Raw genomic sequence first — 12362 nt, forward strand, 5'->3', positions numbered from 1 at the left:
GCCTCCCCCTTCCCCGTCTGAGGCCGCGCCTCAAGTTGGGGGGGGCGCGGTTCCCCCTCCAGCTCGCGGCCGTGCCTCGGGCTAGGGGCCCTGGGCGGAGGACCCTGCCTTTGGTGTTTTGGCGTCGGGTTTTTGTGGAGGGAAAAGTTCAGACTTTATTCCGCCTGCTGAAAAAGTATGGGATGATCTTCCTCCGTATTTAGAAGGCTACTGCCCTGACCATATTGTCGCGATTATAAGTTTGCCTAAGTGTCCTTCTTTTGACTCAGGTGAGAATTTAGAGGATTTGTCCGATTTTGAGTTGAATTTGACGGATTTTAGGCGTAGCGACCAATGTGATGACACAGCCTCAGATGGTGCGCCTGGCTCCGAGCGATGTGAGATTGACGAAGAGGTTGTCAGTGAGGATGAGGAGACTGAAAGTGAAGGGGGGGAAGTTGAAAGCGATAGTGAGGCGGAGATCACTCAGGTATCCGCCCGGCCGAGCGTAGTTGTGGCATTGGGAGTTGACGGGAGGCGTTCGGGCGCTCCTGGTCACCGCATTCCTCGATGTCGCACGGTGGATATTGGTACTTGCGACAACGTTTTGACTAGAGAACAGCTAGCTGGCCTTCGCGTGACCTATAGGGTACCCTCTGCGCATAAGTTTATTCTTCCCTCCTGGGGTTGAAGGATCAGGGATCCTCCTGCTGGGTGTTTCACTGTTTACACTGCCTATTTTAATAACGGATTTTTCATTCCTCCTCATCCCTTACTTGTCAAGGTGATTCGGAGCTACGGTATTTGTGTTAGCCAACTTACGCCGAATTCGTTTATGTGTTTCGAGGGTTGGCGACGTCGTCTATTAGAGTTGGGGCTTCCGATAACACTAGAAAGTTTTCACGCTTTATGGATTGTTCGCCGCGTGGCGGAAGTGTCTGACTCTTCTGACGATGGGCGGTACTTTTATTTCACTCGCAAGAAAGCTTGTAGGTTTTTGGCCGGGTTTGTTTCTTCTAAGGGTCCTTGGAAGGAAAAATTTTTCTACGTTAGAGATGATGGTTGGGGCTTGGCCTCGGAGTGGAGTAGCTTGCCTAAGCTTACTCACCGTAAGGAGTTCGGAAAATTGCGTCAGGGGTGTATGGCGGCGGGGTTGTTTAGCCGCTTGGTGGACATCGCCCACTATTCTCCTTCCGATATTTTCTAGTAATTGTCGGTATTTAAGTTGGTCCGCAACATTTCGTTATGCATTTTTGTCTTTTTATGAACTTGGTTCGGGTTTTCTTATGCTAAATTTATTTTGTTTCAGGTAAGAAGCTTGAGATTGACGCCGTGCGTGCCTGAAAGGCGGCGGTTAGGGAGCAGAAGAGACGTGACCAAGAATCGGCACCACCACAGGTGGGGAGCTCCGTGTCCACTGCACCTCATGGGGCCTCAACTGGCAGTGGCCATTTTGGTTCACTCCCCACTCCCATGGTTGGTCCTTCCCCACCTCAAAAGAGGCAGAGAGGTGCCATTTTAGCGGCAGAAAGCGATGCTCGTGACGCGGGGGTGAGCCAAGCGGGAGGCTCTTCATCATACTAGAGCCGCACCCGAGGCGTCGTGCGTGAAGAAGACTTAAGTCAGCTGGCGGATCTCTCGGAGGAGCAGATGGATGAATTGCTAGCTGAGAATATGGCTCGGGTTTGTGTTGTGTTTTTTATCCAACTACTTTGTGTGACATTGTTGGTTTTGACTGTTTTACTTTATTTTTGTAGGCTTTGGTTGTGTCAACGGCCGCTGCACATCGACGACCTACCCGAATGGCGGAGATGCGACGTTTGGAGACTATTTTGGGGCAGCGGGAGGGCGATTTTTCCCGACTTAAGGAGGAGAGGGATGAGGCTTTGGGGCATGTGGCCTCTTGGGAGCGTCGATTCGAGCGAGAAGCCTCCAGTGGGAAGAAATTTTTGGCCTCAGCCTCCGATGTTGCTTTTATTTCTAAGACTCAAGAGGAGGCGGTCGCAAAGTTTCAGGAATCGGAGGAGTTCGAGACGATCCTAATTGACAGGGCCGCTCCGATTTATGATGATGCAATTCGGAGGTGCCGTCGGGTCCTTCGTCGGACCCTTCACGAGAAGAGCCGAATTGTCAAGGACGACATTAGACTTCTTGATCCTGACGTGTCTGAGGGTGAAGAGGAGGTGGTAGAAGTTGCTGATGGTTGAGCCCCCCAAGTTCAAAAGCTTCGTAGTTTCGTAGTTTTCCTAGTGGCATGTAATCGGATTGTTCTATTTAGTATGACTTTGATTTCTAACATGTAATCGACGTATAATATTCGATTTGGCCGCTTCACCTCGTATTAGGCATTTTCGTACGTAGGCGGTTCTAATCCACGGTTATAGTATTATATGCAATCGTCTTTCATGCTATTCGTGTTGTACACTTCCTGGTTGTGTTTTGTCTTCTTTTTCGCAAAGTTTTTTGCTTAGGTGTCGCCTCAAGGGATGGTTTTGCTCGAGTCCCTGAGTTGGATTTTCGCCAACTTCATTTAGGGAGGGCAAAACTTTCCGGGGACAACATCGTTGGGGGGGGGGGTCTCCGATGGACTTTCATTTAGGGGGTGCCTGGGGCAAGTGATGCTTCAAGGGGGCCTCACGAAATCCATAGTCCCCTTGTTGAAAAGATTAACTACAGCAGGAAAATTAATTTCATTACTCGAGTACGAATTACAAGGGATTTTGCAAGGGGTCACCGGGGGGGATAAAAACATCGCGCTTCTACTTCGCCCTCTAATACAAAATGTTCAAAAGGTAAACTCTATCTACTGAGAGAACTTAGCAATAATACTTTTTCAGATTTTTCACATTCCACGTGCGAGGGATGTTCTTCCCATCGAGCTGTTTCAACTTGTACGCCCCCGCACTTACCACCTCCACCACTTTGTAGGGGCCTTCCCATTTGGGATCCAGCTTTCCAATGGGACCCGAGGCCTCGGCTTTCCGCATCACTAGATCTCCTACTTGAAAGTTTCTTGGCTTGACCCTCGCATTGTATGCTTTTGCCATTCTAGTTCTGTACATAGTAGCTCAGATGGCGGCTTTCTCCCTGGCTTCTTCGACGAAGTCTAAGTTCATTCTCAATCCTTGCTCGTTGCAATCTGGGTTGTAGTATTTCACTCGCCAACTAAGTTCTCCTATTTCAGCGGGCACTACGGCGTTTGTTCCGTAAGTTAGGTTGAAAGGGGATTCTCTTGTTGGGGTCCTCGACGTCGTCCGATAAGCCCATAAGACACTGGGAAGCTCGTCCACCCATGCCCTCTTTGCGTTGCCTAGACGCGTCTTCAAATGTTGAAGTATCATCCGATTGGTGACTTCCGTCTGTCCATTCGCTTGGGGATTGTTAACTGACGTGAAGAATTGTTTAATCCCCAATCCCTTGCACCAGTCCTTAAGTTTGTTTTCAGAAAACTGAGTCCCATTGTCGGAAATTATGGCGCGGGGGATGCCAAAGCGGCATATGATGTTCTTCCATAGAAACTTAATCACTTCCTTCTCTGATATTTTGGCTAACAGCTCGGCCTCAACCCACTTAGTAAAGTAGTCCACTGCAACGATTAGGAACTTCCTTTGTCCCGCGGCTTGCGGAAATGGTCCGACTAGGTCCATGCCCCATTAGTCGAAAGGGCAAGGGCTTTGTAGGGGATGCATCAGCGCTGCCGGCTGGTGTTTAATGTTTGCATGTTCTTGGCACGCCCGGCATCATCTAACCAATCCATGTGCATCAGAGAGCATTGTTGGCCAAAAGAAACCTTGCCTGAGGGCTTTTCCTGCTAGGGCCTTTCCTCCGAGGTGGTTTCCGCAAATTCCATCGTGTATCTCTCGTAGGACATAATTTCCCTCTTCAGAAGTTAGGCATTTTAAGAGGGGCAGTGAGAAACCACGTTTGTACAAGTCTCCGTCCATCATGACGAAGCGGGATGCTTTTCCTCGCAAGGCCTTCGCCTCCTTTTGGTTCTCTGGCACGGCTCCCTTAGTTAAGAAATTGACGATATCTTCCTTCCAGCTCAGAGGTGTTGGGTCAGCGCACATGATCTCCTCTTTCTCCTCTATCACGGCTCGTTCTAAAGAGAGAAAGGTGATTTTTCTGCTTCGGATGGCTGCCATCGAACTTGCTAGTTTAGCTAGTTGGTCAGCTACGATGTTTTCCGTCCTCGACACCTGAATAACAGAGGCTTCTTCAAACTTTTCAAGTAGAGTTTTTGCTTTCAATGAATACTTAGCCATTTTTTCATCTCGGGTCTCGAACGAGCCTTGGATTTGGTTGACCAACAACTGTGAGTCGCTATAAATGACAATCTTCCTTGCCCCTACGGCTAAGGCTAACTCACCTCCTGCTAAGATTGCCTCGTATTCCGCTTCATTGTTGGACGAGGGGTATTCTAGTTTTATCGCATACTCGAACTTATCACCTTCAGGGCTCTCCAACACTATTCCAGCCTTGCTTCCCGTCGATGTTGATGATCCATCGACATGTAGACTCCAGGAAGGCGTAGAGATACCTGCTTCATCATATGCCAACTCTACAATGAAGTCAGCTAGCGCCTGTGCCTTAATGCCTGGTCTTGGTTGAAATTCGACACCAAATCACTCAACTCCACAGCCCACTTGACCATTCTTCTGGAGACCTCTGGACTTGAAAGCACTTGCTTTAGGGGGTGATTCGTCAATACCACTACTTGGTGCGACTGAAAATACGACCTCAATTTTCTGGCTGCGGTGATTAAAGAGAGGGCTAGTTTTCCGATTTGGGAGTACCTGGATTCAACCCCTTGCAACACCTACTGACATAGTACACGGGGTGGTGCTCTCTGTTTTCCCGTCGTACCAAAATCGAGCTAACCTCTTCTCCAGAAATTGCCAAGTAAAGGTAGAGGGTCCAGTTCTTGGTTTTGTCAATAGAGGCGGCGAAGATAAATACCTCTTCAGTGCATCAAATGCTTCTTGGCTAGATTTGTCCCACTTAAATTTTGCCGCACCGCGAAGTATTCTGAAGAAATGTAGGCCCTTATCCACAGACTGCGAAATGAACCTATTCAGGGAAGCCAGTTTTCCAGCAATCTTTTGCACCTCTTTGATTGACTTGGGAGGGCGCATGTTCATGATAACGCTGATCTTTTCGGGGTTCGCCTCTATACCTCTTTCGGAGATCATGTAACCGAGGAATTTTCCCCCTCGCACCCCAAAGGTACACTTGGCAGGATTCAACTTCATGCCAAAAGCTTTTAGGATTTGGAAACACTCTTCCAGATCCTTGACGTGATCTTGTTCTTTGACACTCTTAACCAGCATGTCGTCTATGTATACTTCCATGTTCCGACCTATCTGATTTTTGAACATGTCGTTGATGAGCCGTTGATATGTTGCTCCGGCATTCTTCAGGCCGAACAACATGACATTGTAACAGAAGATCCCTTGGTCTGTGACAAAACTCGTTTTCTCTTGATCTTCAGGTGCCAACGAAATTTGGTTGTATCCTTGATACGCGTCAAAAAAACTTAATATTTCACATCCGGAGGTCGAGTCAACCAGCAAGTCAATTCGCGGGATGGGGAAGGGATCCTTTGGACATGCCTTATTCAGATTTGTGAAGTCGAGGCTTCGGGACCAGGACGACGTTAGCTAACCACTCCGGATATTGCACTGGGCGTATGTGCTTCGCTCCCAACAGTTTATCCACCTCTGTTTGTATTGCTTGACTTCTCTCCAGTCCGAATATCCTTTTCTTTTGCTTCACGGGTTTTGCTTCGGGATTTACATTGAGCTGGTGACTGATGACGCCGGGTGGGATTTCATAGAAATCTGTCATGCTCCATGCAAATACTTCCTCATTTTCAACCAAAAATCGTGTTAAACTCTCTTCAGTAGACTGACGCATCTCCGTGCTTATCTTCACAGTCTTCTCGCCATCTACAGAGAGATGGATTGCCTTCAGTTCTTCCATAGCTTCTACTTTCTTTTCCTCACAAGGTACTCCCACGTACTCTTCCGGGGACTCTGTTGTCTCTCGCCTCCCGTCAGTTATTTTCCTCTTCATTTTTCCATTGGTCGCCTCATCCATCCTCTCGCGAGATCTTTTAAGTGTATTCATATAGCACTCTCTCGCCGTTCTCTCTTCTCCTATCGCTTCCCCCACATCGTTAGGAGTGGGGAATTTTAGTTTCAAGTGGAAAGTAGATGCTATCGCTCGGAAGAGGTTCAGGCTCGGTCTCCCCAAGATGACGTTGTAAGCGGATGGGGCTTTCACCACGAGGAACTTCACTAATTTCGTGAATCTTTTTGGATGAGAACCGAGGGATGATGGCAGCGTCACCTCCCCCATTGGTTGGATCATGTCACTGCTAAAACCCGTGAGAGGGGTGTCACCTTCCGAAGTTGTGCGTTATCAATCCCTAACTGGACATATGCATCATAGAATATAATATCAGCCGAATTTCCACTATCTACCAAGATTTTTTTGACCCAGAAGGTAGATATTGTGGCCTGACCAAGGCGTCATTATTTTGATTCCTCGTTGGGTCTAAGTTTTGTTGGCCGAATGAAATGTCATCCTCTTGCAGCGATCTAATGGTGTGAACTTGGATAGGGGTTTGCGCGTGACTCCCCCTAGCTGCTCGAGTGAGGGCCCTTCTAGCATTGGCCGAGTCGCCCCCAGCGGGGCCACCTGAAATCACGGCGATGACCCCTGCCGTGGGGAGGTTGTTGCCGTTCCCAGCTTGTTTGGAGGTTGAGTCCCGGGGTTGGTGCTTGGGTCCCTGATTGACATATTCTTTTAAATATCCTCTTTGAATCAACTTTTCGATCTCATTTTTCAAATGGTGGCACTCCTCCGTTGTGTGCCCTCTGTCTCGATGGAAACGGCAGTATTTGTCGGATTTGAACCTCTTAGGATTGTCCTTCATCTTTTTCGGCCATTGATTGATCAGTCCCTGCTGCTCAGCTACGACTAATATCTCACCTCTGGGGGCATTCAAAAGGGTATAGCGGGCCAAACCAACTGGAGGTACGTGTTTGCGTTCCTTCTTCTTCTTCGACTCTTTCTCTTCTTCCCGACCCTTCCTTTTGTTGTTGAAGGAAGGATCCATCGCGTTCGACTCCTCTATGCGGATGTATTTTTGTGAACGCACAATTAAGTCCTCGATAGTGTTAGGGGGTTTGCCGGCTATAGATTCCTTAAATCTTCCCAGTTGTAGATTCTGCTGGACGATACTGGCTAACATCTCTTGATTGACGTGAGGGACCTCATGAACTGCATCTACGAATCTTTGCATGAAGTCTCTCAGGGTCTCACCCTCTCTCTGGCGAACAGTGAATAGGTATGCCACTGTTTTTGGGATCTTTTTGTTCATTGAGAAGTGGTGCAAAAAATGCTGAGCCAACTGCTCGAGGCTGGAAATAGTTCCAGCGGGCAGTTGGTTGAACCAAGCCAACGCGCGCTTCGAAAGTGTAGTGCGGAAGACTTTACAGTATACGGCATCACTCAGATCATACCAGTCAATCTTGGCATAGAATTTGTCTAAGTATTCTTGTGGATCTCCTGCCCCATCATATTCTGGTAAATTCGACACCTTGAGACCGACTGGGAGCGCCTCGGCCAGAATATGGGAGGTAAATGGGCTTCGTCTCGAAGGTGCCATAGCCAACGGCAAGTAGGAATCCTCGGCTCCCCGAGTTAGTGGGGGGGGGGGGTTAGGGAGATTTCGATCTTGAGTTTGTTTTGTACTACGTCTAGAAATCCAACTGTTTACTTCCTTTCGCCTCTGCTCCTCCTCCTCGGGAGCCGAGGATAGTTCTCGACTTCTGCGAGGGGAAGGAGGGGGCGGGTTCACTGGTTGTTGCGCCACAAATTGGGCCACGGCTTGAGCCGCAGCTCGTGTGGACGCATCTCGAAGCAAGGTTAGCAAAGCCTCCTGTGTCAGCTGAATCATCGGCTCTTGGGGGGGGGCATCCGAGGGGAGTACTCCGGTTGGGGGTACAGCCGGAGATTTTTGATGTGACAAGAGGACTCCCCCATTGAGGGGTGTATGCTGGTGCGTTAGGGGGGTTACCTCCTGAGGAATTGACTGTTCGCTAGGAGGGTTCTATTCCATTCCGTTTGCCTGGGCTTCTTGGATGGCGTCTAGATTGTGTATGTCACGAGCTCGGGACCTGGTCTGCATGCTCAACGTCGCGGTAAATATTTCCCACAAATGGCGCCAATGATGTGGTTGAGGATTTTTGTTAAAGGATGAAATTGGGATTTTACCACGACGGAAGTGCTCACCAGGTGAAATACAATTTCCGCAAAATGTCTAATTTTCAGGAGAAAAAAGGGTCTTGTCAATGAATAGTAACTTGAATTAAAAAATTAGTATTTTGGTATTTATAGTGGTATGGGAGATTGTATGGTGTGATGGGTTCTATTTGCTTATGGTGTGTCTCCACTCATCCAATTACTCTTTTGCCCTTATAATTTATACATGTTTTTTACTAATGTATATCACTACATGTGGAACCTTTTTAAGTAACTCAACTCAAAAGGAGACCATTTTCTGAGTGATACAAGAAGAGGTTCACACATACGAACAAAAGAAAAAAAACCTAGAACATAACAAGATTGCTAAATCTATCATAACTGGAAGTGAGACACCATTGGAGGACGATTAATAGTGCACTACGTATTGAAGCTTGTTTGGCAAAACTCAACCATTCAGGAGTAGTAATATCAGTAGCATCACCACAATAAAATCCTAAAATAATAAGATCGAATAAACAAAATAAGCACTTTAATTGTCAGATATTGATACTAAATAACTTCTAGAGATAGATCAACATAAATATTGATAGGAACTAAGCCAGTAAAAGTGACTTACCAGGACTGAACCTCGAGTGATAAGCTTTTGGGAAGTGACAATAAATTCTCCAATATATTGCACCAGCCTAAGTCAAGAAAAATATTGATTTAAGAGATTGACTTACCATGGAACCAAAGTTTAAAACACTAAAAATCCAAAGACAACAAAAGGAAACACAAGCCTAATATTAACAAATGATGGTATCTAATTGTATTCATTGATTTTCAATGGGCAAGGCAAGACCCAGTAGAATGCCAAGCCTCAAGGGTACCTAAAAGATTTTTACAGTACTTATGCTTCATAGATTCTTCTCACAATGTAGTCTCTTTCTCAATAAAACACATTGCTGCTTAACTCAATACCACCCAATATCCATCGCCAAAAATGGACTTAAGTTATACTCCTTCAACCCTTCAAGAGCATACAAGGATAAATGTAGGAGGATCACTAACACACATATCCCCTCTAAAGAATAGCTCACCTTACCAATGAACTAATGAATGGGTTCTGCATAAGAACTCAGCAACACACAGCTGTGGGGGACAAATGATAAACATGATATGATAGCATATGAATAGTCACCTGCACCATAGAACACCAACACTAAGAAGCACTTCCGGGGACATCACCATGGTCTTCTCACAAAGCGTACAAATGTAACTAAAAGAAAATTATCTCATGAACTTCATTAGAAGAGTTAAAAGAAAGACGGAAGACAAAAAAGGAATTTGATTTTATTTTCAATTGTTAGTTAACAACGATTCTCGACCTCATATACCTGGATAAACTGCAATCATGGGTCAATAAAATTAAAAATTTATGATACTTCTCTCTGCTGAGATGGCAATCTGAAAGAAATAATTCATAAAATTAAAGAGAACTATAATAATATAAAATTTAAATATCGTTACAATAATTATTTTCAGTTATATTGGTAAAATAATATCAAGGCAAGAATCTATCTCCTGCTAATTAGAAATAATAATCACATAAGAAAAGACATGTCTAAAGTAAATGATTTTTATACAGAAAAGATTTCAGATAGCCACCAAGAAATAAATGCGATAATTATTTTAATAAATCAAAAAATAAAGAAAGGATTGTTGCAATGTCTTTAAAGTTATAGCCCCCAAGACAAAACGAAATACTATGTGCACATAATCTCAAAACACAAATACAATAATACATTATACAAATGCTAACTTTTCATAACGAGGGTAAGAGGCCAATCCCATCATCACACATTGTTTTGCCAAGTACAGAGTAGGACAATCAAGCTTCCATAAAATCTGTAGGTTTCTAAATGTTATCATCCTCAATGCTAGCACAATACCCTTTATCTCCTTATATCTACCTAAGTAGGGACGTATTTCCCTTTTCTTTCTTTTCTTTGGGCCAATAATGATTTTTTTTTTCTTTTTTCTTCCCCTTCTATTATGTCATGGCTCTTTTTTTCTTTTTTTCCTTCATTTTTGCCTGCAACTTGTGTTCTTTAGGCCATCTTTCGGTCTTTTGACGCGAATGATAACACTTGTGGTGAGGCACCCGGTTACTCAACCAAAAAACGTTGCATTTTGGCCTGTTGACGCGAATGACAACACTTGTGGTGAAGGCACCTGATTACTCAACCAAAACACAAGTGCTTTGCATACTCATAGCTTCAGTCGCCGTTTTACTTGAATAACAACATTTGTGATGAAGTTACCCAGTTACTAAGTGACCTAAACCAACGGAGTAGATGTAATTTCCTTTTTTTTTTGCTGTTATTTCTTTCTTTCTTTTTTTCCCAAGAGGAAGGACCTTTGAATTTTTCAAAATGATGCATGTCTAGCAAAAGAAAACAAAAAAAAGAAAAAAAGAAGAGTAGTTTGATAGTATAACAAAAGATAAATGAAAAATTGAAAAGAAGTTACGCTCTGGTTCGCATGTGTTAATTAACACTACCCATATGTCATGGAATTCTTTACTTTTGAAATGGTTTTATCTCGTTTCAAAGGTGAATTAGGTCCTTCACATCAAAGCAACAATCACGCTAGTGCACATTCATGTCTCAATCTTATGACTTCCTAAAATTACATTTATTTGTCAAATTACTAAGGGTAAACTAGAATAGAAAATATAAATGAATAGCAAAAGAAAAAAAAGAAAAAAAGAAGAGTAGTTTGATAGTATAACAAAAGATAAATGAAAAATTGAAAAGAAGTTACGTTACGCTTCGCATGTGTTAATTAACACTACCCATATGTCATGGAATTCTTTACTTTTGAAATGGTTTTATCTCGTTTCAAAGGTGAATTAGGTCCTTCACATCAAAGTTCGAATATGAAAAGTTTCATGTAATTTCAATTGAACCAAAACTCTAACCCTAAAATGCTAAACAATAAATGACATCCTGACAACAAATTATGTCTCACAAAGCTTGATATACCGGAAAGAGCAATACACTTTGTTTACTTGAATGAGATAATATAATAGCACAACCAGATAAAACAGGATGAGAAATGCCCACATCACAGTAATAAATTAATTGGAAACCACTGAAAACGCAACCAAAACTATTTATCAAAAGAACAACTTGATATAGATAAAAAGAAAAGTACTACACCATAATGTAGATGATAAATATCAACAACTCAAGATAACAATACAAACACATAAAAAGAGAGACATTCTTAATGGATGAAATGAAGAGTGGGAGGGAAGAAAATGATCAACTTTATACCACCATTATCATTTTGCAAAGACGTCCTAGTTTCTTTAATCATCATATATGTCATTGTTTTCAAAGCCCCAACCTCCAACACAGCTATAGTATTCCTCCTCTTTGCCACCTCCCACACCTGCCATTGATTTTGAGCATGCATGAAGACAAACATATAAGTTTGAAATTCCTCAACCAAAGTTACCAAACTGCAAGTTCACAAGAGGAATTAGTGTAGGGTGCATCATTCGACAGTGTTGAATAAGATAAATAACGAACGGAGCTTACTTCTAAAGCCTTCATGACTCCTCAAGCTTACCTCCTTCTTGGACTATTCCTCCGAACTTATACAAGTCTACAAGCTTGCTTACCTATGTGGTCCAAAAACATTGAAACACAAAGACGCTGTCAAATGCATAGATGTGGCAAATGTCTATATATAAATATGAACTACCAATGCATTGCTTAAAAAGATATGTAGTTGATAAAATGAAGCCTTAACCAACCATCAATCAATAACTTATAAGGCCATCATACAACTAAGGAGAGCATGAGTCATTACATACACACAACACGCAACTAAAAGTGACACTCTTATAAACAAGACCTTCTGGATGGATGAGCTACAACAGTTCAATACAAGTCAGCAGAAGATGACATAGTGGAAACAGGAAACACAGAGTTCATGATGGTCCAGATTGGCATCATGGTACCATTTTGGTGATAAAGGTATAGACAAAGGAAAGTTCAAGGCCTAAACCTCCATGAACTCAAATTCTCAAATTGAACAGTCTGTTTAATTGTTTCAAA

At 43.7% G+C, this 12362-nt stretch overlaps 2 protein-coding genes across 2 annotated transcripts; both read right to left on the reverse strand.

Moving 5' to 3' along the window:
* Window positions 1-3719: 3719 nt before the first annotated feature.
* Window positions 3720-5330, reverse strand: LOC105180058. The gene is made up of 2 exons (XM_011103718.1): window positions 4814-5330; window positions 3720-4576 (listed from the first exon to the last, which is right to left on the reverse strand). Exons 1-2 carry the CDS (start codon window positions 5328-5330, stop codon window positions 3720-3722), a joined length of 1374 nt encoding a protein of 457 aa, XP_011102020.1.
* A 1017-nt stretch (window positions 5331-6347) lies between these two features.
* Window positions 6348-7945, reverse strand: LOC105180059. Its single transcript, XM_011103719.1, has 2 exons — window positions 6506-7945; window positions 6348-6413 (listed from the first exon to the last, which is right to left on the reverse strand). Exons 1-2 carry the CDS (start codon window positions 7943-7945, stop codon window positions 6348-6350), a joined length of 1506 nt encoding a protein of 501 aa, XP_011102021.1.
* Window positions 7946-12362: the final 4417 nt, after the last annotated feature.

Source organism: Sesamum indicum, unplaced genomic scaffold, assembly GCF_000512975.1.
Source record: "Sesamum indicum cultivar Zhongzhi No. 13 unplaced genomic scaffold, S_indicum_v1.0 scaffold00304, whole genome shotgun sequence".
Classification (NCBI taxonomy): domain Eukaryota; kingdom Viridiplantae; phylum Streptophyta; class Magnoliopsida; order Lamiales; family Pedaliaceae; genus Sesamum; species Sesamum indicum.